The sequence below is a fragment of the Panulirus ornatus genome, chromosome 31 (assembly GCF_036320965.1).
Source record: "Panulirus ornatus isolate Po-2019 chromosome 31, ASM3632096v1, whole genome shotgun sequence".
Taxonomy (NCBI): domain Eukaryota; kingdom Metazoa; phylum Arthropoda; class Malacostraca; order Decapoda; family Palinuridae; genus Panulirus; species Panulirus ornatus.
In genome coordinates, this window is record NC_092254.1 from 4,099,667 (window position 1) to 4,127,061 (window position 27,395).

The window sequence follows — 27,395 nt, forward strand, 5'->3', positions numbered from 1 at the left end:
TTGCCCTCCTTTCACCCTCCTGCATGTTCAGGCCCTGATCACACAAAATCTTTTTCACTCCATCTTTCCACCTCCAATTTGGTCTCCCACTTCTCCTCGTTCCCTCCACCTCTGACACATATATCCTCTTGGTCAATCTTTCCTCACTCATTCTCTCCATGTGCCCAAACCATTTCAAAACACCCTCTTCTGGGAATAGGGGAGAAAGAATACTTCCCACGTACTCCCTGCGTGTAGTAGAAGGCGACTGAAAGGGAAGGGAGCGAGGGGCTGGAAATCCTCCCCTCTCATTTTTTGTCCCCCCCTCCCCCAAAGAAGGAACAGAGAAGGGGGCCAGGTGAGGATATTCCCTCAAAGGCCCAGTCCTCTGTTCTTAATGCTACCTCGCTATTGCGGGAAATGGCGAATAGTATGAAAGAAAGAAAGATATATATATATATATATATATATATATATATATATATATATATATATATATATATATATATATATATATATATATATATATATTTCCCTGGGGATAGGGGATTAAGAATACTTCCCACGTATTCCCTGCGTGTCGTAGAAGGCAACTAAAAGGGGAGGGAGCGGATGGCTGGAAATCCTCCCCTCTCGTTTTTTTTTTTTTAATTTTTCCAAAAGAAGGAGCAGAGGGGGCCAGGTGAGGATATTCCAAAAAAAGGCCCATTCCTCTGTTCTTAACACTACCTCGCTAACGCGGGAAATGGCGAATAGTTTAAAAGAAAGATATATATATATATATATATATATATATATATATATATATTTATATATATATATATATATATATATATATATATATATATATATATATATATATATATATATACACACACATAAAGAGCATGACCCTTCAGTACCATTATCACCATCACAGAAAGCTACACCACCTACACTCATGAATAACTATCAATACAATACAGTTCAATATTGTAAGCAAGAGCATGGAAAGTGAACCTCTGATGCCAACAGCAAGGCATACGTGGCTACCTCCATAAGTGAGTTTTGTCGCACTATTCAGATGCTGCCTTTCACAAAAGCCCCCCACTTGACGTTCCTATTGTGGCTCTAAAAGCCCAACACAAACTGCTGCATTACTGGCACTGGCGACATAATACATATACATACTCAGCCACCAATGTTGAATCTGTGAGAAAAAGAATTGTTACCTAACCAAGAACAGTCACCTGTGATTTGAAAAAATAGAAAATAAAAATATTCATGAACAATCAGATTTCTTAAAGGTAGACAAATTAACAAAAAACAAGCTAAATAAGCCCAAAGGAGCTAAGCCTAAGGAAGCCCAGCCTAGAGGAGCCAATTTTGTTACCATAACCTTAACATAAATATTCAACATTCTGCCCTAGTCTATCAAATACAGAATATATCTTACATTATGTAATCAACATAAATAATGTTCTGTGCTGTTGGTTGTATGAGCATCAATGGTTGACAAAATCATTTCCAGGCATGTAATGTCCAATGAGTAATTACCTGTTTGTACAGTGTGGAGAGGGAGTTTTACACTCAGGGGGCCTCATCTATTGAACATTCTTTACCAATATAACTTAAATTCATGTGAGCTGTTTACATCAACCATGTCCTCAATCATCTTATTCCATTCATCCACCACAGGGTGGGGGAGGGGGCAAAGGTTCTTAGAGCAATGAAGAATGTGTGGAAGGACAGAACGTTATCTCAGAGCAAAAATGGGCATGTTTGAATAGTTATATGGGTGCAAGGCATGGGCTATAGATAGGCCTGTATAGAGGAGGGTGGATGTGTTAGAAATGAAATGTTTAAGGACAATAAGTGGTGTGAGGTAGACTGATAAAGTAATGAAAGGTACGAGAGATTTTTTTTCTTTTTTTTTTTGCTTTGTCGCTGTCTCCCGCGTTTGCGAGGGAGCGCAAGGAAATGGACAAAAGAAATGGCCCAACCCACCCCCATACACATGTATATACATACGTCCACACACGCAAATATACATACCTACACAGCTTTCCATGCTTTACCCCAGACGCTTCACATGCCCTGATTCAATCCACTGACAGCACGTCAACCCCAGTATACCACATCGATCCAATTCACTCTATTCCTTGCCCTCCTTTCACCCTCCTGCATGTTCAGGCCCCGATCACACAAAATCTTTTTCACTCCATCTTTCCACCTCCAATTTGGTCTCCCACTTCTCCTCGTTCCCTCCACCTCCGACACATATACCCTCTTGGTCAATCTTTCCTCACTCATTCTCTCCATGTGCCAAAACCATTTCAAAACACCCTCTTCTGCTCTCTCAACCACGCTCCTTTTATTTCCACACATCTCTCTTACCCTTACGTTACTTACTCGATCAAACCACCTCACACCACACATTGTCCTCAAACATCTCATTTCCAGCACATCCATCCTCCTGTGCACAACTCTATCCAAGCCCACGCCACGCAACCATACAACATTGTTGGAACCACTATTCCTTCAAACATACCCATTTTTGCTTTCAGAGATAATGTTCTCGACTTCCACACATTCTTCAAGGCTCCCAGAATTTTCGCCCCCTCACCCACCCTATGATCCACTTCCGCTTCCATGGTTCCATCCGCTGCCAGATCCACTCCCAGATATCTAAAACATTTTACTTCCTCCAGTTTTTCTCCATTCAAACTTACCTCCCAATTGACTTGACCCTCAACCCTACTGTACCTAATAACCTTGCTCTTATTCACATTTACTCTTAACTTTCTTCTTTCACACACTTTACCAAACTCAGTCACCAGCTTCTGCAGTTTCTCACATGAATCAGCCACCAGTGCTGTATCATCGGCGAACAACAACTGACTCACTTCCCAAGCTCTCTCATCCCCAACAGACTTCATACTTGCCCCTCTTTCCAAAACTCTTGCATTCACCTCCCTAACAACCCCATCCATAAACAAATTAAACAACCATGGAGACATCATACACCCCTGCCGCAAACCTACATTCACTGAGAACCAATCACTTTCCTCTCTTCCTACATGTACACATGCCTTACATCCTCGATAAAAACTTTTCACTGCTTCTAACAACTTGCCTCCCACACCATATATTCTTAATACCTTCCACAGAGCATCTCTATCAACTCTATCATATGCCTTCTCCAGATCCATCAATGCTACATACAAATCCATTTGCTTTTCTAAGTATTTCTCACATACATTCTTCAAAGCAAACACCTGATCCACACATCCTCTACCACTTCTGAAACCACACTGCTCTTCCCCAATCTGATGCTCTGTACATGCCTTCACCCTCTCAATCAATACCCTCCCATATAATTTACCAGGAATACTCAACAAACTTATACCTCTGTAATTTGATATGTAATTTGATATGTACGAGAGATATGTGGAAATAAAGGGTGTGGTTGAGAAAGAAGAGGGTGTGTTGAAATGGTTTGATATGGTGAGGATGAGTGAGGAAAGGTTGACAAAGAGGATATATGTGGAATAGTTGGAGGGAACAAGAAGCAGAAGACCAAACTGGACGTGGAAGGATGGAAGGAAAAAGATTTTGAGCAATCGAGGACTGAACATACAGGAGGGTGAGAGGCATGCAAGGAATAGGGGGAATTGGAACGATGTGGTATACCAGGGTCAACGTGCTGCCAATGGACTGAACCAGGGCATGTGAAGTGTCTGGGGTCTGTAGTTCAATGCCTCCTCCTGATTTTTTTTTTTTTTTGTCTTTTTATTTTGTATGTGTGTGTGTGTATGTATGTGTGGAAGTCGAGAACATTATCTCGGAAAGCAAAAATGGCTATGTTTGAAGGAACAGTGGTTCCAACAATGTTGTATGGTTGCGAGGCGTGGGCTATGGATAGAGTTGTGCGCAGGAGGATGGATGTGCTGGAAATGAGATGTTTGAGGACAATGTGTGGTGTGAGGTGGTTTGATCGAGTGAGTAACGTAAGGGTAAGAGAGATGTGTGGAAATAAAAAGAGCGTGGTTGAGAGAGCAGAAGAGGGTGTTTTGAAGTGGTTTGGGCACATGGAGAGAATGAGTGAGGAAAGATTGACCAAGAGGATATATGTGTCGGAGGTGGAGGGAACGAGGAGAAGAGGGAGACCAAATTGGAGGTGGAAAGATGGAGTGAAAAAGATTTTGTGTGATCGGGGCCTGAACATGCAGGAGGGTGAAAGGAGGGCAAGGAATAGAGTGAATTGGAGCGATGTGGTATACCGGAGTTGACGTGCTGTCAGTGGATTGAATCAAGGCATGTGAAGCGTCTGGGGTAAACCATGGAAAGCTGTGTAGGTATGTATATTTGTGTGTGTGGACGTATGTATATACATGTGTATGGGGGGGGTTGGGCCATTTCTTTCGTCTGTTTCCTTGCGCTACCTCGCAAACGCGGGAGACAGCGACAAAGTATAATAAAAAAAATAATAAATTTTGTATGTACAACTTTAACCTTTTGCCATTCCCTTGATTCCTTTCTTCTTTCCACTGACATCTTGAACAGTATTTCAAGAAGTCTATCAAGCATATCTGCACACATCTTCAGCACATATGATAAAACTTCATCAGACCAAAAACCTTATATAGGTCAAGAGCTTTTAGTATTCCATTAATATCTTTCCTATACATCTCAATGTTTCCTTAAACCTCAATCCAATTCCATCTCACAGATATTGGGACTATAGTTTCTTACACTAAATACTCCTCTGAACTTGTTATTCAGTTCCTCTCATATCCCGTCCATGCTGTAGCCATACCAGTCTCCCTTTATCATTTCTTATAAGAAAACAAGCCTAACTGTTATGGTTTTTGAAATACCAGCAAAAAAAAAAACAATTTTGTGACAATACTCAGACCATCCTAATTTTCAAGTCTTATGGTTCCTCAACCACCAAGAATAGGGACTTTAACCTCTCCAGGAAAAACTACCAAAGTTGAAGAAAACCCTTAATCCTTAAAACATTAACTATATATATTTCACAAACACTACTGAACTTTCAAGTTTATATAACAAATTCTTACCTATAATCACATGATACAAGAAAACAAAATTTTCCCACAACCATTCTTTAAAAGGCAAGTTGGATGTTAGGCTTAAATGCACCATGGCAGAAAATGTTCAGGTAAAAATGAGAAAGATGGATAACATGTATGGGCCTAACCAGCCATGTAATGACCACTATACCAGTAATTGCTTCCCCTTCAATTCATTTCTATACATATTTCCAAACCATAAAGTACCAAAAAATCTGTAGAAGTCTCTGTCCCAAAGTAGACTGTATCAATGCCACTACTGGTACACTCACTATCCCAGGCAGGACTGTTCCATCACCACTACTGTACACCCAATGTTCCAGCCTGGACTGTACCATCACCACTGCTGGTAAATCCACTGTCCCACACTGGACTGTAACATCACTACTACTGGTACACCCATTGTCCCAGCCTGGACACTACCACCACAACTACTTAACATCCACTGTCCCAGCCTTGACTATCACCACCACTACTGGTATATTCACTGTCCCAGCCTGGATTATACCACCACTACTGTCAGTACACTCACTGTCCTAGCCTAGACTGTACCATCACCATCACTATTACTTACACTGTCCCAGCCTGGACTGTACCACCACAACTACTGGTACACCCACTGTCCCAGCCTGGACTGTTCCAACACCATCATTACTGGTACATCCACTGTCCCAACTTGGATTGACCGACCACCATTACCACTACTGGTACACAAATTGTCCCAGCCTGAACTATACAACCTTCACTACTGGTACACCCACTGTCCAAGCCTGGATTGTACCATCATCATCAATAATGATACACCCACTGTCCCAGCCAGGATTGTACCAGCACTACCACCACTACTGGTACACCTACTGTCCCAGCCTGGATTGTACCACCACCAACACTTCTAATACACCCAGTGTCCCAGCCAGGATTGTACCACCACCAACACCACTGGTACACCCAGTGTCCCAGCCCAGACTGCAACACCATCATCAATACTGGTACACCCATTGTTCCAGCCTGGACTGTACCGCCAACACTACTGGTACACCTACTGTCCCAGCCTGCACTGTTGCACCAATATCACTACTGGTACACCCACTGTCCCAACCTGAACTGTACCACCACCACCACTACTGGTACACCGATTGTCCCAGCCTGGACTGCTCCACCATCACTACTGGTACACCCACTGTCCCAGCCTGGACTGTATCATTATCACTACTGGTACCCCCACTGTCCCAGCCTGGACTGTACCATCATCACTATTGTTACACCCAGAGTCTCAGCCAAGACTGTACCACCATCACCACTACTAGTACACAAAGTGTCCCAAACCGAAACTGTACCAACACCATCAATACTGGTACACCCACTGTCCCAGCCTGGAAAGTATCACCTCCATCGCTACTGGTACACCCTCTGCCCCAGCCCAAACTGTACCACTACAATCATTACTGGTACATCCACTGTCCCAGGCTGGACTGTACAACAACCATCACTACTGGTACACCAACTGTTCCAGCCTGGACTGTACCACCATCACAACTACTTGTACACCCAGTGTCCAAGCCTGAACTGTACCACCATCACTACTATCACACCCACCGTCCCAGTCTGAAATGTACCACAATCACAGTTCAGGATAGGACAATCAGTGTACTACTGGTACACTGACTGTCCCATCCTGAACAGTACCACCATCACTACTGGTACATCCAGCCCCAGCCTGGCCTATACCACCACCACTACTGGTACGCTCACTGTCTCAGCCTGGACTGTAACACCATCACTACTGATACATCCACTGTCCCAGCCTAGACTGTACCACCATCATCACTACTGGTACACCCACCATCCCAGTCTGGACTGTACGACCACCATCACTACAGGTATATCCATTGTCCCAGCCTAGACAGTACCACCACGATCACTACTGGTACACCTACCATCCCAGCATGGACTGTACCACCACCATCACAGCTGGTATACTCACAGTCCCAGCTTGGACTGTACAACCACCAGGGTACATCCACTGTTCAAACCTGGACTGTACTACTACCACCATTGGTACACTCACTGTCTTACAGCCACTGTCTCAGCCAATACTTGCACCACCACCACTACTGGTACACCCACTGTCCCAGCCTGAACTGTACCACCACCATCACTACTGGTAAACCAATTGTCCTAGCCTGGACTGCACCACCATCACTACTGGTACACCGAGTGTCCTAGCCTGAACTGAACCACCACCATCACTACTGGTACACCGAGTGTCCTAGCCTGGACTGTGCCACCACCATCACTACTGGTACACCCACAGTCCCAGCCTGGACTGTACCACTATCACTACTGGTACACTCATTGTCCCAGCCTGATATGTACCATCATCATCACTACTGGTACACCCACTGTCACAGCCTGGACTGTACCATCACCATCACTGCTGGTACACCCACTGTCCCAGCCTGGACTGTATGATCATCATCACTACTGGTACACTAACAGGCACAGCCTAGACAGTACCATCACCACCACTACTGGTACACACAATGTCCCAGCCTGGACTACAACCATCATCACCACTGGTACACCCACTGTCCCAGCCTGTACTGCACCACTAACACTACTGGTACACCCATTTTCCCAGCCTGGACTGTACCACCAAAGGTTAAGAAGCAGCACCGGAGTCCTTTAGTTATGAAGACTTTGGTGACATAGCCACACCTTTGAGGAAGTTCCAATTGGAACAGGCATCAGAAATATAGATAGATAGATAGATAGATAAAGGGACCCTACCAGTAATTATATCGGTAATCCTCTTCAGTCACACTGAAGTCACAAGTTTACTATCATGAAGATACGATTTATGTCAGAACAACCAGCAATAACACCTGATAAGCTTCCCAGAGTTAGCTATCCAACTAATACAATAAGGGAAGGTATGACCCTGACATTAATACCAAATCAAAGACTAAAACACTCTTTGTTCAAATCAAAAACCTCAGTCCTATTGAACAGCCCAAAATTTCCATTGCTAGGTTATGATCATACTAAAACATTCCTCATTTTTATCATAAATAGGTTATGTTAAGACTAAAACATTCCTCATCCTTATCATAAACCTCATAGCTTGGAACACCCCTGGATTTCTAAGGCTAGGTTTGTGTAATGAGTTACAGTAAGTAGTACATAAAACAAATCATAGTTTGAAACGGTTCCACAGGAAGAAAATAATGTGACTGATATCTCTGAATCTTAAGTCTAACAACAAAAACAGCACTTTCTTGCTGAATATACCAGAGTACAGTCCAAACTATTTAAAAGCGACAGGAAAATATATTGGGCTGCAATGGCTTACTTCTACTTAAAGATAATCTTAGTCTATACTGAAAAATATAGTGGCTGTTGACATTAATAAATCTATTTCTATGAAAATTACAGATAGACTAGCAGTGGGAACAGTTTATGGGCCCCTGGGAAGACAGCAACAGATGTGAAAGACTTTATAATCAGTAAGGAGAAATTTGTCATGCAGACTATTCAATTACAATGGGATTTAAACATACTGCTAAGTAAGTGGAGGGAATCAGGGCCAAATAGCTGCAGGCATAAGCTCTACCTAAACTAGTTTAATAGTGCCCTGATACTGTAGAATTTGGAGATAAACTCGCTTGCAATGTGAACATATCTAACTTACTTTAGCTAAAAAGAATCTTGTCTATAATGGTGTAGTTGGAAAACAATTTCACAAAGTGAGAAACATCAAATTACTTTTGAGGTAACTTTCAACATTACATGTTATGCTAGTCAACACAAAAGTCATAAAAATACACCAAATTTCAGCCTTTCAATTTAAACCCTACTGGTGCTACAAGCAGGTAATCCACTCTGACATTTATAGTTATTTGTTGTGGGAAGTGGATCTACCCAGTGGCTTCTCAAAAACTCTTCCTGTTGCAATAAGTGTCAGAATATCCTCACATCCTTAAAGGCTCTGCCATACCTCAGTGCCTCTGCCGCTATCTGTGAGCAACATCAAAATGAGTGGATAAGTTTACACAAGCTGAGTTGTCTGTTCATGCAGTATCTCTATGTTTTGAGATTAATTCTACTGATATATCATTTCTGATTTCAATCTATACATTTTAAAGTATGTCATAGTTCATATCATCTGGTATTCTGGACTAAAACAAAGGTCTTGTAATAAGGTGGCAAAATGAATTATAAGTCAATATTCATCATTTTCCCATTGTTCATTTGTTTCTGTTCGTCAATGTGAGCAATACCTGAGCCTGATTCTTTTTATTTTTCTTAAGAACGTTATAGAAGATATTTCATCTATAGATAATCATAAGCACATTAAATATCCACTTATAGGCATATAAACAGAGGCCAGAAGTCTGGAAGACTGCCTTACATAAGCAGTGCAGCATGTAGTGTTTGTATACACTCAAATCAGCTATCACATTATCCAGTAAGGGAGTAGCCATTTAACTCATCTTTTAACTCACTCGTTGAAAGGAAGTTAGAGTGACTCTTTTCTTTGGGATAGGTGTTTAGACGGAGGTGAAAGAGGCGAGAAAGAATTGGTGTTAGCTCAGAGACACACTCCCTTTCAACTCGAGTAGGTAATCTATTTGAGCCAAACGCCTTGTTCACCTGGAGCTGGGAGAACAGCAGGAAGATCCAGTGCAAGTTGTCTATAAAAGATGGCACAAGTTCACTGTGAGGAGATGGAGACAGAGGATTATAAATTGAATCAAAGTTGAGTGGGAAAATTTCTCTTTTCTCTTATACCTAGTTACCGTGTCCTGCATTAGCCAGATAGCACCAAGAATAGAGAGAGAAAATGCCTCATTCACTCACATTCTTTATCTAGCCATCACATGTACTGCATCTAAACAACAGCCCTGTATTCACAGACTACAGACCTTTCTGAGGTTCCCCAGCTGCTCTGTATGCTCTGGTTCAGTCCAATGAAAATCATCTGTATGCCACATCAATCCAACTCAATCTACCCTATGCACTCTTCATCCTCTTGCATGTCCAGACCAAAACAACCCAAAATCTTTTTCCCTTCATCTTTCCATCTCCAAACTGGTCTACCCTTTCTCCTTGTCCCTTTCACTTCTGACACATATATCCTCTTTGCCAACTTCTTACTCAATCTTTCCATGAGTCCAAACCATTACTGCACACTTTCTTCAGCTTTGTCAACCACTCTTCTTTTATGGCGCCAAAAAGCGCAGCTTTATCTGTTACAGAGTTAACAATAGATTGATAAGGTCTGAAAAGAAGAGGAAGGCTGAATTCCAAAAGCTGTTGAGGATGTTTTCGGTTAAGGTACAAAAACGTCAGTTGAAGAAAAATTTGTCAGCATATTTTCAAGAAAGTATGCTTGAATTTGTGAAGAACAGCTCTGCAGTGATTCTGAGCAAATGAATGGCTGAATCAATAATTCAACAGGCATCTGAGTATAAGTGTACAACCACAAATGAGGGAAAAAAAGATTTAGAAGAAAATGGGATGTTGGCCTCCATCCCAGCCAAGGAAACCTCTTCTAAGCGTTCAGCACAAAATAAGGCATCTGACTGGAGTAGTAGTACCCATCTCACTGAAGTCAATAAAAGAGGTGCATAGGGATAACCTATGAGACTTCTTTAAACACCAAAGTTGGCAATTTGATGAGATGGACAGAGGGTGACCATGCCCAATAAAATCAACAGAAATAAGGTTGTAGTCAAAGAACTATAAGGGGGAAGAAAGTGTATGAATACTTGGAAGATTCGGAAAAACAAAAAACAAGTGTTTTGGAAGAGTGGTTGCGACTATCAACTGACACAGCACATTATGAAAATCACATCAATTGAGGTTGCTAAAAGGCTACAACGAGACATAAACATGGTCTTTAACTGGGCAACCATGAATAACATATGTTGCATTTCAAAGGAGACAAGTTCCAACTTCTTCTGTATGTTTAAATAAAGAAATCAAAAACACCACAGAATACCAGACAGACACAGTTGCTATAATAAACCACTCGACAAATGTGAAAGATCACGAAGTATAATGTCTAACAACATATCCTTCAGAGAACATAAAAGAACAGTTGACTCATGCAGATGGATGGTTGGTGGATCCTGTAGACTTTCAAAAAAAGAGAAGAAAAAACCAATGATAGTATTATTCAAGGTGCTAAATCTTTCAGTAAGTGAATACTGCTGCACTCTAACATCTCTACAAAGTTGGCAAAATTAGAAAATCAGGAAGCGTTCAGAAGTCTTTCACAGCCTGTATCAACGTGGTAAAATTGCTTAATTACAGGAAACAACTGAAATCTCTGATGCTGTACTCCCTTGAGCACTGACAGGAGATGCACATCGTCACATATACCTGGAAAATCCTAGAAGGTATGGTTCCAAACTTACATTCAGAAACATCTTACTGACATGGCATGAACAGAAGACTTTGAAGAACACTAGCGGTGAAATCCAATTGTGCGATATGCACAAAAAGAAAGAACACTTTAAACATCCAGGGCCTAAGACTCTTCAACAACTTGCCTGCTATCATCAGAAATATGGGAAGCACAGTAGAGAAGTTTAAGAGAGCACTAACAAAAACGTACAAAGTGTACCTGACCAGCCAGTCTGTGAGAGCCATGTGAACCAGAGATCTGCAGCTTCCAACAGCTTGGCTCAACCAATGACCCAATCCAACAGCTCCGGATCAGCCTAAGCTGTAGGGATGATGACCCCTGAAAACTTTGAGTATTCACCATAAACCCACCATCTCTGCGGGTTCCTACTACAGTAGGTGAAGCAGAATCAGAAGAGTCCGCCATCCGTTAGTATCTACTGCAGTAGGTGAAGCAGACGACAGCAGAAGAGTTCACCATCTCTACTGGTGCCTACTGCAGTAGGTGAAGCAAAGGAGAGCAGCAGGCACCTTCCCTACTGGTGCCTACTGCAGTACATGAAGCAGAAGACGGCAGAATAGTTCACCATCCCTGCTAGTGCCTACTGCAGTAAATGAAGCAGAAGACAGTAGCAGTCCACCATCCCTGCTGGTGCCTATTACAGTAGGTGTAGCAGAAGACAGCAGAGGAGTCCACCATCCCTACTGGTACCTACTTCAGTAGGTAAAGCAGAAGACAGTAGCAATCTACCATCCCTGCTGGTGCTTAGTGCAGCAGATGAAGCAGAGGACAGCAGAAGAGTCCACCATCTCAGCTGAGGAACATTGTAAACAAACTGTGTGATACTCACCTCAGGCCGTCTGATGCAGCTTTCCGTCTCCTCTCTCATATTCTCATCACTCTCACCACAACACTAATCATCATTATGCCTGTCACTATGAGTCACTAAGTTCTGGTAAAATTTCCTGGCACAAAACAGAATAAAAGTGGGTCTGCCCAGTACCTCCTAAAACTCGCACTCGCAACAACTTCGACCATACACCTTTCCTAAGATCAGTTAATAATATCATCACTACTAATTATCATCCTTCAGTCATAGCAGAAGTTTAACTAGGTTCTTTGTTTTTTTATTTGTTTTCTTGCTAATCTTTCCTGATAGCCCTCGCAAAAAAGAACATTCTTATTTTCGGTTGACGTTCAAGAAAGTGTTTTCCCTAAGTTGTGATTGCGAACATTCCGAGGTTCTGATGACGGTCACCAGATGGATCTAGCTCAAGATGACCGCCACACTTTAAATATGATCTTTTCTTCCCAAGTGCAGACAGACACGCACAAGGACAGGAACATACACGCAGGTACAAAAACTGAAGGCTTTATGTTAGAAGTAAATTCTTGGCACAAGCAACTGGGTGTAGCTTACCTCCCCACACTAATAAGGAAGAAGAGGTGTAGCTTACCTCCCCACACTAACAAGGTAGAAGAGGTGTAGCTTACCTCCCCACGCTAACAAGGTAAGTGTAGCTTACCTCCCCACGCTAACAAGGTAAGTGTATCTTACCTCCCTACACTAACAAGGTAGAGGAAGTGTAGCTTACCTCCCAACGCTAACAATGTAGGTGTAGCTTACCTCCCTACACTAATAAGGTAGAAGAGGTGTAGCTTACCTCCCCACACTAACAAGGTAGAAGAGGTGTAGCTTACCTCCCCACACTAACATAAGGTAACAGGCGTGTAGCTTACCTCCCCACATTAACATAAGGTAGCAGGGGTGTACCTTACCAACCACACTGGCATAAGGTAACAAAGTGCATCTTACCTCCTCACATTAACATAAGGTAACAGAGGTATAGCTTACCTCCCTACACTAACATACGGTAGCAGGGTGTAGCTTACCTCCCCACAATAACAAACGGTAACAGGGGTGTATCTTCCCTCCCCATACTAACAAACGGTAGCAAGGGTATAGCGTACCTCCCCACACTGACATAAGGTAGCAGGGGTGTAGCTTATCTTCCCACACTAGCATAAGGTAGCAAGGATGTACCTCCCCCACACTAACATAAACTAGTAGGGGTGTACCTTACTTCCCCATACTAACATAAGGTAGCAGGGGTGTACCTTACCTCCCCATACTAATATACGGTAGTAGGGGTATACCGTAACCCGGGCCAGGTTAGCACAGTGACCCAGGCCAGGTCAGTACTATAGCTCGGTTGCAGGAGGGTAGGTGGACCAAAGGGTGGGCAACAGTTGGGTGGAGCATTGAGCAGGTCGGATAGTTAGGTGGTTGGATCGGTTGGTTGTTGGCAGGAGGGTGTGTGAACTATTGGGTGGGTGGCATAAGGGTTGTGGTGGGCGGGTGGCATAAGGGTTGGGGTGGGCGGGTGGCATAAGGGTTGGGGTGGGCGGGTGACAGGATGTGTGAATTAGTGTGTGAGTAACACAAGGGTTAGTGGATCGGTGGGTGGATGGCAGGAGGATGTGTGAATCAGCAGGTAAATGGCAGAAGGGTGAAGGAATCAGTGGGAGGTAGCTGGAGGATGTGTGGCAAAAGGCTGGGTGGATCGTTTGGAGGGTGAGGAAATCAATGAGTGAGTGGCGGGAAGGTGGGTGGGTGAGTGGCGAAAGAATGGATGGATCAGTTGGAGGATGGGTGAATTAATGAGTGGGTTGCAGGAGTGTGTGGAGGATTGGTGGGTTTGGTAGCAAAAGGCTGGATGGATCAGTTGGAAGGTGAGTTACTTAATGAGTGAGGGGCAGGAGGGCGGAAGGATCGGTGAGTGGGTGGTGAAAGGATAGATAGCAGAAAGATGAGGGGATTAATGGGTGAGTGGATAGAACGGGGAGAGATAAGTGGGTGAAAACAATATTTCTTGCTGATATGAATGTAAAGTTTGTCAACAAATGTTGATCATCGTTGCCAGACTGTTTAAGTGTAATTTATTTTCTATGGCGAAACTTCTGGATAGAACTTATACACGATAGCTGTTATGTTTCATTAAACAGTTCTCTCTGAAAAAGAAGAGAGAAGAATTTACAACTGTTTTGTCTTTGTTTTGTACGGAAGAAAAATTTGATAAATGTGATTGAAGCGCGAACGGCAGTTAGTGTTGGTAATAGTTGTCAGCCAGCATAGGGTAATATTAGAATACTTCTCTTTCTTGTAAGCTTAATCAACATTATATTATTACTTGGCATAAAACATTTCCATTTACTTAAACACAAACATATAAAGTTCCACCCTAAAGTACTTTAAAGATATAATTTAATAGAATTTGATAAAACGCATATTAATCGACACCTAACACTGCATGTACAGTTGAAGGTACCTCTTTACCATACATGATGACGTACCACGGTTACGTACATGATGAGGGAACACTGTTCCGTACATGATGAGGTACCTCTATTCCATACATGATGAGGTACCTCTGTTCCATACATGAAAACGTACCACTGTTCCATACATGATGAGGGACGACAGTTCCATACATGGTGGTGTACCATTGTTCCATACATGATGGTGCACCACGGTTACGTACATGATGAGGGAACACTGTTCCATACATGATGAGGTACCTCTATTCCATACATGATGAGGTACCTCTGTTCCATACATGAAAACGTACCACTGTTCCATACATGATGAGGGACGACAGTTCCATACATGGTGGTGTACCATTGTTCCATACATGATGGTGCACCACTGTTCCATACATGATGAGGGACTACTGTTCCATACTTGATGACGTACCACTTTTCCATACTCAATGACGTACCACTGTTCCAGACATGATGAGGGACCACTGCTCCATGCATGATGACATTTCTGTTCTATATAGGATGAGGTACCACTGTTGCATACATGATGATGTACCACTATTCCACACATAATAACGTGCCACTGTTCCACACTTAATGAGGGGACTACCGTTCCATGTATGATGAGGGACCACTGTTTCATACCTGATGACGTACATCTATTCCATAAATGATAAGGGACCACTGTTCCATATATGATGTGGTACCACTGTTGCATACATGAGGAGGTACCACTCTTCCATACATGACGAGGTACCACTGTTCCATACATGATGAGCTACCACTTGTATATAGGATGCCATACATGTATGATGACATACCACTGTTTTATATATGTTGTGGTACCACTGTTCCATATATGATGAGTTACCATTGTTGTATATAGGTTGAGGTACAACTGTTCCATATATAAGGTACTACTGTTCTACATATGATGAAGTACCACTGCTCCATATATGATGAGGTACTACATATATATATATATATATATATATATATATATATATATATATATATATATATATATATATATATATATATTATATTATATTTTTATTGTACTTTGTCGCTGTCTCCCGCGTTTGCGAGGTAGCGCAAGGAAACAGACGAAAGAAATGGCCCAACCCCCCCCCATACACATGTATATACATACGTCCACACACGCAAATATACATACCTACACAGCTTTCCATGGTTTACCCCAGACGCTTCACATGCCTTGATTCAATCCACTGACAGCACGTCAACCCCGGTATACCACATCGCTCCAGTTCACTCTATTCCTTGCCCTCCTTTCACCCTCCTGCATGTTCAGGCCCCGATCACACAAAATCTTTTTCGCTCCATCTTTCCACCTCCAATTTGGTCTCCCTCTTCTCCTCGTTCCCTCCACCTCCGACACATATATCCTCTTGGTCAATCTTTCCTCACTCATTCTCTCCATGTGCCCAAACCACTTCAAAACACCCTCTTCTGCTCTCTCAACCACTCTCTTTTTATTTCCACACATCTCTCTTACCCTTACGTTACTCACTCGATCAAACCACCTCACACCACACATTTTCCTCAAACATCTCATTTCCAGCACATCCATCCTCCTGCACACAACTCTATCCATAGCCCACGCCTCGCAACCATACAACATTGTTGGAACCACTATTCCTTCAAACATAGCCATTTTTGCTTTCCGAGATAATGTTCTCGACTTCCACACATTCTTCAAGGCCCCCAGAATTTTCACCCCCTCCCCCACCCTATGATCCACTTCCGCTTCCATGGTTCCATCCGCTGCCAGATCCACTCCCAGATATCTAAAACACTTCACTTCCTCCAGTTTTTCTCCATTCAAACTCACCTCCCAATTGACTTGACCCTCAACCCTACTTTACCTAATAACCTTGCTCTTATTCACATTTACTCTTAACTTTCTTCTTCCACACACTTTACCAAACTCAGTCACCAGCTTCTGCAGTTTCTCACATGAATCAGCCACCAGCGCTGTATCATCAGCGAACAACAACTGACTCACTTGCCAAGGCACCTGAGTTATACATATGATAAGGTATTACTCTTCTGTTTATGATAAGGTGTTCTATATATGATGAGATACCACTGTTTTATGCGTGATAAAGTACAGTAGTTCTTTATATAAGGTACCATTGTTCTTTATATGGTGAAATACCTTGTATATATGAGATATCATTGCTCTATATAAGGTGCCATTTTATTACATATGATGAGGTATCACTGTGGGCAGATTAGAAAAGGAAGTGAGTGGTGGGATGAAGAAGTAAGATTATTAGTGAAAGAGAAGAGAGAGGCATTTGGACGATTGGTGTTACATGAAATTACTAAGTCATTCATCATTTTTGATATGTGTATATGATACTTCAGTTGAGTATAGATATGTATTATAGTATATGTTTTTTGTGGTATACAGGTAGATTGGTATTGCAGATGCAGAGTCATGTGGTATACTGCTGTCATATTGTGGATGGCGTTTGTTGTGGCTGCATTAGGCACCCAGGTAAGAGCCTTATGAGGCTTTTATGCCTTCAGTAATGCTACATCTTTTTCTTCTCTTGTTCTTGTGTTTCCCTGATTTTACAAAAGCCTGTGACAAAGTAAACCACAGAATTTTGATAGAGAAAGTAGTTACACAAAACATTAAGGGTAAGATAGGAAGATGGATGAAAGAGTTTCTAACTGACAGAAAGTGCAAAGTGGTAGTAGACAGAACCATGTCTGAGGAGGATGTCCCATTGGGGTGCCACAGGGAACGGTGTTGACCTCAGTTCTCTTTGTGATAATAATATCAGATATCGACAGAAAAGTAAAGGAAACATAGTAAGGAGATTTGCCTATGACACCATAGTAATCAAAATGATTAGATAAGAAACTGATCAGGTGGTTATGCAAAAAGACAAAGATAGGGTTGAGGGACAAGTCAATTTGGAGGTAAGTTTGAATGGAGAAAAACTGGAGGAAGTGAAGTGGGAGTGGATTTAGCAGTGGATGGAACCATGGAAGCAGAAGTGATTCACAGGGTGGGGGAGGGGGCGGAAGTTCTGGGAGCGTTGAAAAATGTGTGGAAGGCGAGAACATTATCTCGGAAAGCAAAAATGGGTATGTTTGAAGGAAAAGTGGTTCCAACAATGTTATATGGTTGCGGAGCATGGGCTATAGATAGGGTTGTGCGGAGGAAGGTGGATGTGCTGGAAATGAGATGTTTGAGGACAATATGTGGTGTGAGATGGTTTGATCGAGTAAGTAATGAAAGGGTAAGAGAGATGTGTGGTAATAAAAAGAGTGTGGTTTAGAGAGCATAAGAGGGTGTATTGAAATGGTTTGGTCACATGGAGAGAATGAATGAGGAAAGATTGACCAAGAGGATATATGTGTCTGAGGTGGAGGGAACGAGGAGAGGTGGGAGACCAAATTGGAGGTGGAAGGATGGAGTGAAAAAGATTCTGAGCGATCAGGGCCTGAACATGCATGAGGGTGAAAGGTGTGTAAGGAATAGAGTGAATTGGAATGATGTGGTATACCGGGGTGGACGTGCTGTCATTGGATTGAACCAGGGCATGTGAAACATCTAGGGTAAACCATGGAAATATTTGTGGGGCCTGGATGTGGAAAGGGAGCCGTGGTTTCGGTGCATTATACATGGCAGCCTGAGACTGAGTGTGAATGAATGTGGCCTTTGTTGTCTTTTCCTAGAGCTTCCTCGTGCGTGTGCGGGGGGAGGGGATTGTCATTTCATGTGTGGTGAGGTGGTGACGGGAATGAATAAAGGCAGCAAGTATGAATCATGTACATGTGTATATATGTATATGTCTGTGTATGTATATATATGTATACATTGAAATGTATAGGCATGTATATGTGTGTGTGTGGACGTATTTGTATATACGTGTGTATGTGGGTGGGTTGGGCTATTTTTTTGTCTGTTTCCTTGTACTACCCCGCTAATGCAGGAGACAGCGACAAAGTCTGATAGATAAAAATGATAGAGTTTATAAATGAGCAGAAGTGAACCTATTGGAATTTAATGAAATTATATGTGAGCAAATATGCTGTTGGTCAAAGAAGGATTCTTTAATAGTGCTGTATGAAGGCCAGACTGGAAATTGATAGAGAGTGGGCCAAATTTAAAAGATTTGGGTGTAATCATGGGAAATTAGATTTCAAAGAGCACATTGGGAAGATAGCACTATCAGATCAAGTGATGAGTGGTATGATTCTGAGAACTTTCTTTACCAGAGATGGAAACCTATGGATGAAAATGTTTAATGTACATATTAGAAATGTGTATGTGTATATGTACGTGTATGTGCATATATATGTGTGTATGTGAGCAGATATGACCTTTCTTTTTCTCTTTCCTGGTGCTACCTTGATAACACAGGAAGCATACTTATCTCTAAGACACATCATGGCACATATATCACCAGTACACAAGATGGCATACATGTCACCAATACATATAATGGCATACATATCAATACCCAAAAGGGGTTACACAGTAATTGTAAAATAATATAGACTGGTTGTTCTAACATTACATAGAATTATAAAAAAGAATGAAAGAGGGACACTTGTGGGAGATTTCGTGAGCAACATTTTCTTAATGAAGGTCAGCACAGATTTTAACCAGATAAAAGTGTGCAAAAACAACTACTACACTAAATTGACGTAAATGAAACTGATGGAACAGAAGAGATTGAATGTCCTTATTCAGGGGAGGGAGTTTGGCAAGGCAAAATATAAGAGGAAAATGGAAAAATTTGTTAAAGTTTTTAACTAACAGAAACTTCATAGTTGTAGCAATTGGAAACCATATGACTATTGGCCCCGATACTCCTTGTAATGATTTCAGACATAGTTAAGGATGGAAGGGGGAGTATTTTATGTTTTGCAAGTAATAAAAGAGTAAGTAAACATCAGTTAAAAGACAAAAAGAAATACAAGGAGACCTGAATGTTGTCTGTAAATGAATGAAAGGAGAACCTAGTGGAATTAATGAAGAGGAATTTGATCATATAAGTCTTGGAAAAGTTATACCATACCAATACCTTCCTATAAAGGCCCTACATGGAAAGAAATAGAGAGTGGAGAAAGTGTTAAAGACTTGGGGAGTTACTGTAAACGAAAAAGTTTAATTCAAAGTGAACGTTGATAAGGTAATGCTTTCAAGCCAGTTAATAGATATGATTATGAGAACTTTCACCGTACAGAATGAAGACCCAATAATGAAAATGTTCATGTTATATGAAGGAAGCAAAATAAGGTACTGCAGTGTTGTATGGTCACCAGTTAAACAGGAGGAAGTAGCAAGTTTTAAACTATGCAGGAATACTTCATAATCAAAATTGATGATCCAGCACAAGAAATTGAAAAAGCTGAGAGAACTTGAACTCACTTGTCTAGATAGAAAACAGATACATGATAATGCATGCATGACAATGTATAGAAGTCTTTTCATTTGCTATGTTCCACCCCTTCACCTATTATGTAATCTAAAGATGTCTGCCTGCCATCTTCCTTATTCTCATACATGAACTTGTGTTTTTCCATCTTTTTAAACCAGATATTCCCAATCACCAACATTTCATCAGCATACAACTCCACGAGATGTTCATTTCCATTCGCCGTACTGAATACACCATCCCCTCCAGTTATTCCCTCGACTGCCTCATAACTCTCCATTATCTTGTCTTTAGTATCAAAACTGATGAAACACTTAAGTTGCTCCAAACACTTGCCTCTCATCATTATTCTTCTCATGCCCAGGTGCATAATCACTAATAATCATGCTTCTCATTAAATCCACTATCACCTTTACCATCATCAGTTTGGAGCTCACTTTTCAACAGTCATTCACACAACTCTGACTTCAGCAGTAGTGATACCCCTTACATAACTTTTGGCCCTTACACTAACCCCTGACTTTACCCTAAAGATGTACCCAAAACATTCTTTCTCTTTATCTTTGAGCTTTTTTGACTCAGAACTAGAAAATCCAGGTCCTTTCCTCAAACATAGGACCTGTGTCTCCTTTCTTGGTTACATCCACACACATTCAGGTACCCCCATCCTGAGCCTTCAAGGGGGATGAGCATTCCTCACTTGGCTTTGTCTTTTGTTCCATCCCATAATAATTGAAAAATATCATTTTTTTTCTCTTTAACTTGTTTTGATATTTCTTGTTGACAGATAAGATTGATTTCTTTCATAAACCCCTGTCTAGGGAACCCCCTAATTTCCTACATGGGCATTACAAAAAAAGAAAGGGAATGCCAAAATGTTACTATAAGTGAAAAACACAAAGGGGCAATTGATAAGCGAATCCTTAATTCAAGTATAGAATGATATGATAATGAGAAAGGCACTGATGAAGATATCCAGTGTACAGTATATGTTTGAAGCACTGTGGAATAATATATGTTGTATGGTCATCAGCATAACTGATCGAAATAAATGAATTAGAAAAAATAAGGAAATACTTTGCAAGTAAAATTGATGGTATGGAGTATGTGAGTTATCATGAGGGGCAGAAAGAATTTGATCTCTACTGTCAAGAAAGAAGAGGAGAGAGATAAGTGATGAGATATACATAGCACCAAATAGAAGGCTTGAAAGATGATGTTTTGAATCTTAAAGCATCACAGCAAGGAAAATTTAGAGCAATAGGATAGGGATTAATTCCTAGGAATGCACCAAAGAAATATCATGTTGAAATATATGACAGTCCTGCAAAGGAGCTTGAAATTGTATCTAATGCAGTACCAGGAACTTTAGGAAAAAGGCATTGAATGACTACAGAAACATTTAAAAGGATGAGACTCAATAAGTTGATGCCTGAGAAACAGTATGATTCAATTAGCAAGACATCATGAGTGTTGTGTGCTACCCTTGCCATCCTTGAAAACTTTTGTGCGGTGAGCACTGCACCCTGGCCCTGCCATCATATCAATATCTTTTAGTTGGTACTTGTAGATAGGTACTTTCATGGTGCAATATAGGTGTGGTTTGAGTGGTCATGGTGGTAGTGGGTACTTGGATATCTAACTTAGAGCTGCATAAGTCTGTCATGCTGTGATGCATCCCATAACTCTCAGGAAAAAATCGTGTGGTCTGTATCATGCTAATAGACATTTTGTCATCCAGACTAAAATGCATTATTACATAAAGTATATGTAAAGGAAATATTCAGATCATAGGTTTTGGGAAACAACTAGTACTTTGTTTTTGTGATAAACAACATGCATATATTGTCATTAAGTGTTGATGTTAAATGTGAATGTTAAGTAGAAGAATGAATTGCAGCCACTTGTCTGGTGAAAACCTTAATGTAAGTAGAATATCTTGCCATTAATGTACTTAGCTTATTTGGTTACTATACATTTGTACAAGAATTTGAGTGAATGATAAGAGAGACAAAACACAGAAGGCCCCTCCATTGTTGATGATGATAGACTCATAACAACAACCCCTGTATATGGCTTAAATGGTAGCAGCATTAGTATGCCCTCATGTTTGATATGTAAAGATTTGTAGAAAGCTGAGATTGAGTGAAATAGGTTTTACTGTTGTCTGAAATAAAAGACTACATTGCATTAGACTCAGGTTATGGAATACAAGCATGCTTTTCATCATGTTCATCAATATGAGATTTACATTCTTTCAGGCTCGCACCCAGTTCTCCAGAAATGAAAGTGCAAATAACCCAGACACCAAGCGCTCCAGCCTTTGCCATGTGATTGACCACCAAGGGGATAAACATGCCAAGGTATCCTCACACTCTGTCTTCTATTGTTTTTTAAATACTCTCCTGCTTATGAATCCTTGACGTATTTAAGTTTCTTATCATTTTTACCTCATCTAATGGAAAGTCTTATTGCTACTCATAGTTTTTTTTTTTTTTTTTTTTTTTTTTTTTTTTTTTTTTTTTTTTATACTTTGTCGCTGTCTCCCGCGTATTGCGAGGTAGCGCAAGGAAACAGACGAAAGAAATGGCCCAACCCCCCCCCATACACATGTACATACACACGTCCACACACACAAATATACATACCTACACAGCTTTCCATGGTTTACCCCGGACGCTTCACATGCCTTGATTCAATCCACTGACAGCACGTCAACCCCTGTATACCACATCGCTCCAATTCACTCTATTCCTTGCCCTCCTTTCACCCTCCTGCATGTTCAGGCCCCGATCACACAAAATCTTTTTCACTCCATCTTTCCACCTCCAATTTGGTCTCCCTCTTCTCCTCGTTCCCTCCACCTCCGACACATATATCCTCTTGGTCAATCTTTCCTCACTCATTCTCTCCATGTGCCCAAACCATTTTAAAACACTCTCTTCTGCTCTCTCAACCACGCTCTTTTTATTTCCACACATCTCTCTTACCCTTACGTTACTTACTCGATCAAACCACCTCACACCACACATTGTCCTCAAACATCTCATTTCCAGCACATCCATCCTCCTGCGCACAACTCTATCCATAGCCCACGCCTCGCAACCATACAACATTGTTGGAACTACTATTCCTTCAAACATACCCATTTTTGCTTTCCGGGATAATGTTCTCGACTTCCACACATTTTTCAAGGCTCCCAAAATTTTCGCCCCCTCCCCCACCCTATGATCCACTTCCGCTTCCATGGTTCCATCCGCTGACAGATCCACTCCCAGATATCTAAAACACTTCACTTCCTCCAGTTTTTCACCATTCAAACTCACCTCCCAATTGACTTGACCCTCAGCCCTACTGTACCTAATAACCTTGCTCTTATTCACATTTACTCTTAACTTTCTTCTTCCACACACTTTACCAAACTCCGTCACCAGCTTCTGCAGTTTCTCACATGAATCCGCCACCAGCGCTGTATCATCAGCGAACAACAACTGACTCACTTCCCAAGCTCTCTCATCCCCAACAGACTTCATACTTGCCCCTCTTTCCAAGACTCTTGCATTTACCTCCCTAACAACCCCATCCATAAACAAATTAAACAACCATGGAGACATCACACACCCCTGCCGCAAACCTACATTCACTGAGAACCAATCACTTTCCTCTCTTCCTACACGTACACATGCCTTACATCCTCGATAAAAACTTTTCACTGCTTCTAACAACTTGCCTCCCACACCATATATTCTTAATACCTTCCACAGAGCATCTCTATCAACTCTATCATATGCCTTCTCCAGATCCATAAATGCTACATACAAATCCATTTGCTTTTCTAAGTATTTCTCACATACATTCTTCAAAGCAAACACCTGATCCACACATCCTCTACCACTTCTGAAACCACACTGCTCTTCCCCAATCTGATGCTCTGTACATGCCTTCACCCTCTCAATCAATACCCTCCCATATAATTTACCAGGAATACTCAACAAACTTATACCTCTGTAATTTGAGCACTCACTCTTATCCCCTTTGCCTTTGTACAATGGCACTATGCACGCATTCCGCCAATCCTCAGGCACCTCACCATGAGTCATACATACATTAAATAACCTTACCAACCAGTCAACAATACAGTCACCCCCTTTTTTAATAAATTCCACTGCAATACCATCCAAACCTGCTGCCTTGCCGGCTTTCATCTTCCGCAAAGCTTTTACCACCTCTTCTCTGTTTACCAAATCATTTTCCCTAACCCTCTCACTTTGCACACCACCTCGACCCAAACACCCTATATCTGCCACTCTGTCATCAGACACATTCAACAAACCTTCAAAATACTCATTCCATCTCCTTCTCACATCACCACTACTTGTTATCACCTCCCCATTTACGCCCTTCACTGAAGTTCCCATTTGCTCCCTTGTCTTACGTACCCTATTTACCTCCTTCCAGAACATCTTTTTATTCTCCCTAAAATTTACTGATAGTCTCTCACCCCAACTCTCATTTGCCCTTTTTTTCACCTCTTGCACCTTTCTCATAGTTTTATCCTCAAGAATCAAGAATCATCAGCCACAATAGTTTACTCTTAAGGCTATTTCTTATTCTATACCAATAACCCCTTAACACTATTGTGATGCATTAGTAGTTTTTCATGACAGCGGAGGTGAACTATTCCTCATAAGTGGTCTACATATGAGGTCAAATGCCTCCTAAGGATTACATGATTAGCAAGATCCAGAATTTTCATTATGGAATGACATTTCTTTTTGAGCTTGTTTTCTTAATGTACTTATTTGTGATACGCAGGGACAGTTTTGGTAGTACATGTATGAATGTATTTAGAATATTAAACCTTTTGCACTAGATTTCAGTACAAAAGAGATTGGCTGGCATGTGTGGGAAGATTATTGAATGATTTGTTTCTTTCTTTATTCTAAAAACTCTACTTTTGATTCATACACAGGCACCATTGTTGATGAATACCATGAATGAATATAGAAACATTACAAATTTTATACTACATATAAGTGTGAGGAGATTCAATGGCTGGCACATAGGGAGAGGATATTAGAGGGATTGTTTCATTGAAAGTATTTTAGGTCTTTACATATCATCTGTAAGCAAAGTTTTGTTACTCCAGGATTACGTAAAGAAAATTAGGCACAATCATTACATGATCCTTCCATGTGTGTGAGCTTACTCAGGATCCATCCCCTTCCATCTTACAAAATTTTTCAATAAAAAAAGCACTCACTAAGTTATCTATTTCTTCACATTTTGTGTGTCACTATCTTAATCAGCTGATGCATAATGATGTGTTCGTGCCAATAACTAAAGTCATTCAACAATTTGCATGTTTTCTGTAGGGTCATTCTGGATGCACAGCTATTAGGTGGATGTCTGTGTAGTTATAATGGTGATTGTATGGGCAGTAAGGTAGCAAAATGTTTTCCTACAAAGCAAAATAAATAAAATAAATAAATAAATCCTCTAGATTCGCTATACAATGAAATTATCATAATTTTCATTCCTTGTATGGTTGGTTTCCACACAGAAACTGTGGGAAAAGCAGCTAGTTTTATGCCCCTGGCCTGGGTCTTAAGGACAGACAGCTAAAGAGTGCTTATCAGTAGGGAGATGATAATTTCAGCAAATTGGGAAACCCATATTTTTACATGTTTCATGAGAAAATGCTTTTAACATTCAATGATTTAGGGGTTCTGCATTGCTAATTTTTCAGGTATAATGGATTTGAAATCAGATGAGAATAGGCAATGATAGTTTACAAGTATCTGTGAGTCATATTGAATTTATTGCACATGCATATCTGTCTTGCAATCCATATCTGGTAATCTTAAGAGGGTTCACTTATATAATCATTGAATATATTTGAAGTTGCATGCTAAGTGATGAAAAAAAAAAGAGTAAAAGAGGCACATCTAAATGTCCAGCAGATAAGCAAGACACTATTAAAATGTACTATATGTAAAGGTAATAAAAGTAGGTGGATAGCATATATATATATATATATATATATATATATATTTTCTTTCGTACTATTCGCCATTTCCCACGTCAGCGAGGTAGCGTTAAGAACAGAGGAATGGGCCTTTGAGGGAACATCCTCACCTGGCCCCCTTCTCTGTTCGTTCTTTTGGAAAATTGAAAAAAACGAGTGGGGAGGATTTCCAGCCACCCGCTCCCTCCCCTTTTAGTCGCCTTCTACGACACGCAGGGAATACGTGGGAAGTATTCTTTCTCCCCTATCCCCAGGGATATATATATACATAATATATACATATATATTTTTTTTTTTTTCTCCAAAAGAAGGAACAGAGAATTGGGCCAGGTGAGGGTATTCCCTCAAAGGCCCAGTCCTCTGTTCTTAATGCTACCTCGCTAACGCGGGAAATGGCGAATAGTTTAAAAGAAAAAGAAAATATATATATATATATATATATATATATATATATATATATATATATATATATATATATATATATATACATATATATATATATATATATATATATATATATATATGTATATATGTATGTATGTATATATATATATATATATATGTATATATATATGTGTATATATATATATGTGTATACAAATGACTGATGTTTTGGCATTTCCCACACAAATATCTATATTTGCATCATTACCTTGCTAATGCACTAAACAACCATCAAGTATGAAAAAATATTTACATATTGATGCACTTTACCCAATTATTTTAAGTAAATGCTCAAAACATGGATCGTGAGACATCTAATTCCTCATTATAAGTGATTTCATTTATCCCTGGGGATAGGGGAGAAAGAATACTTCCCACGTATTCCCTGCGTGTCGTAGAAGGCGACTAAAAGGGGAGGGAGCGGGGGGCTGGAAATCCTCCCCTCTCAATTTTTTTTAGTTTTCCAAAAGAAGGAACAGAGAAGGGGGCCAGGTGAGGATATTCCCTCAGTGGCCCAGTTCTCTGTTCTTAATGCTACCTCGCTAACGCGGGAAATGGCAAATAGTGATGTGAGAAGGAGATGGAATGAGTATTTTGAAGGTTTGTTGAATGTGTCTGATGACAGAGTGGCAGATATAGGGTGTTTTGGTCGAGGTGGTGTGCAAAGTGAGAGGGTTAGGGAAAATGATTTGGTAAACAGAGAAGAG

At 40.8% G+C, this 27,395-nt stretch overlaps 2 protein-coding genes across 12 annotated transcripts in view; one reads left to right on the forward strand and one right to left on the reverse strand.

The window, feature by feature from the left end:
* The window catches only part of LOC139758727 (uncharacterized), a 139,748-nt gene extending 126,007 nt beyond the window's left edge, over positions 1-13,741 (reverse strand). The window contains exon 1 of one of the 4 annotated variants that reach the window (XM_071680430.1): positions 13,590-13,741. The gene's annotated coding sequence lies outside the window, so the exon portion shown is untranslated. Of the gene's footprint in view, positions 1-12,316; positions 12,696-13,589 lie in introns of those variants that run through there. The other 3 variants (XM_071680433.1, XM_071680429.1, XM_071680432.1) reach the window with 3 other exon arrangements.
* Positions 12,691-27,395, forward strand: part of LOC139758729 (protein singed wings 2-like) — a 50,381-nt gene continuing 35,676 nt past the window's right edge. The window contains exons 1-3 of one of the 8 annotated variants that reach the window (XM_071680439.1): positions 12,691-12,821; positions 17,228-17,314; positions 22,478-22,579. In XM_071680439.1, coding sequence (XP_071536540.1) covers positions 17,255-17,314; positions 22,478-22,579 — 162 coding nt within the window. In that variant the 5' untranslated portion in view covers positions 12,691-12,821; positions 17,228-17,254. Of the gene's footprint in view, positions 12,822-14,140; positions 14,200-14,546; positions 14,630-15,914; positions 16,850-17,227; positions 17,315-22,477; positions 22,580-27,395 lie in introns of those variants that run through there. The other 7 variants (XM_071680441.1, XM_071680444.1, XM_071680442.1 and 4 more) reach the window with 7 other exon arrangements.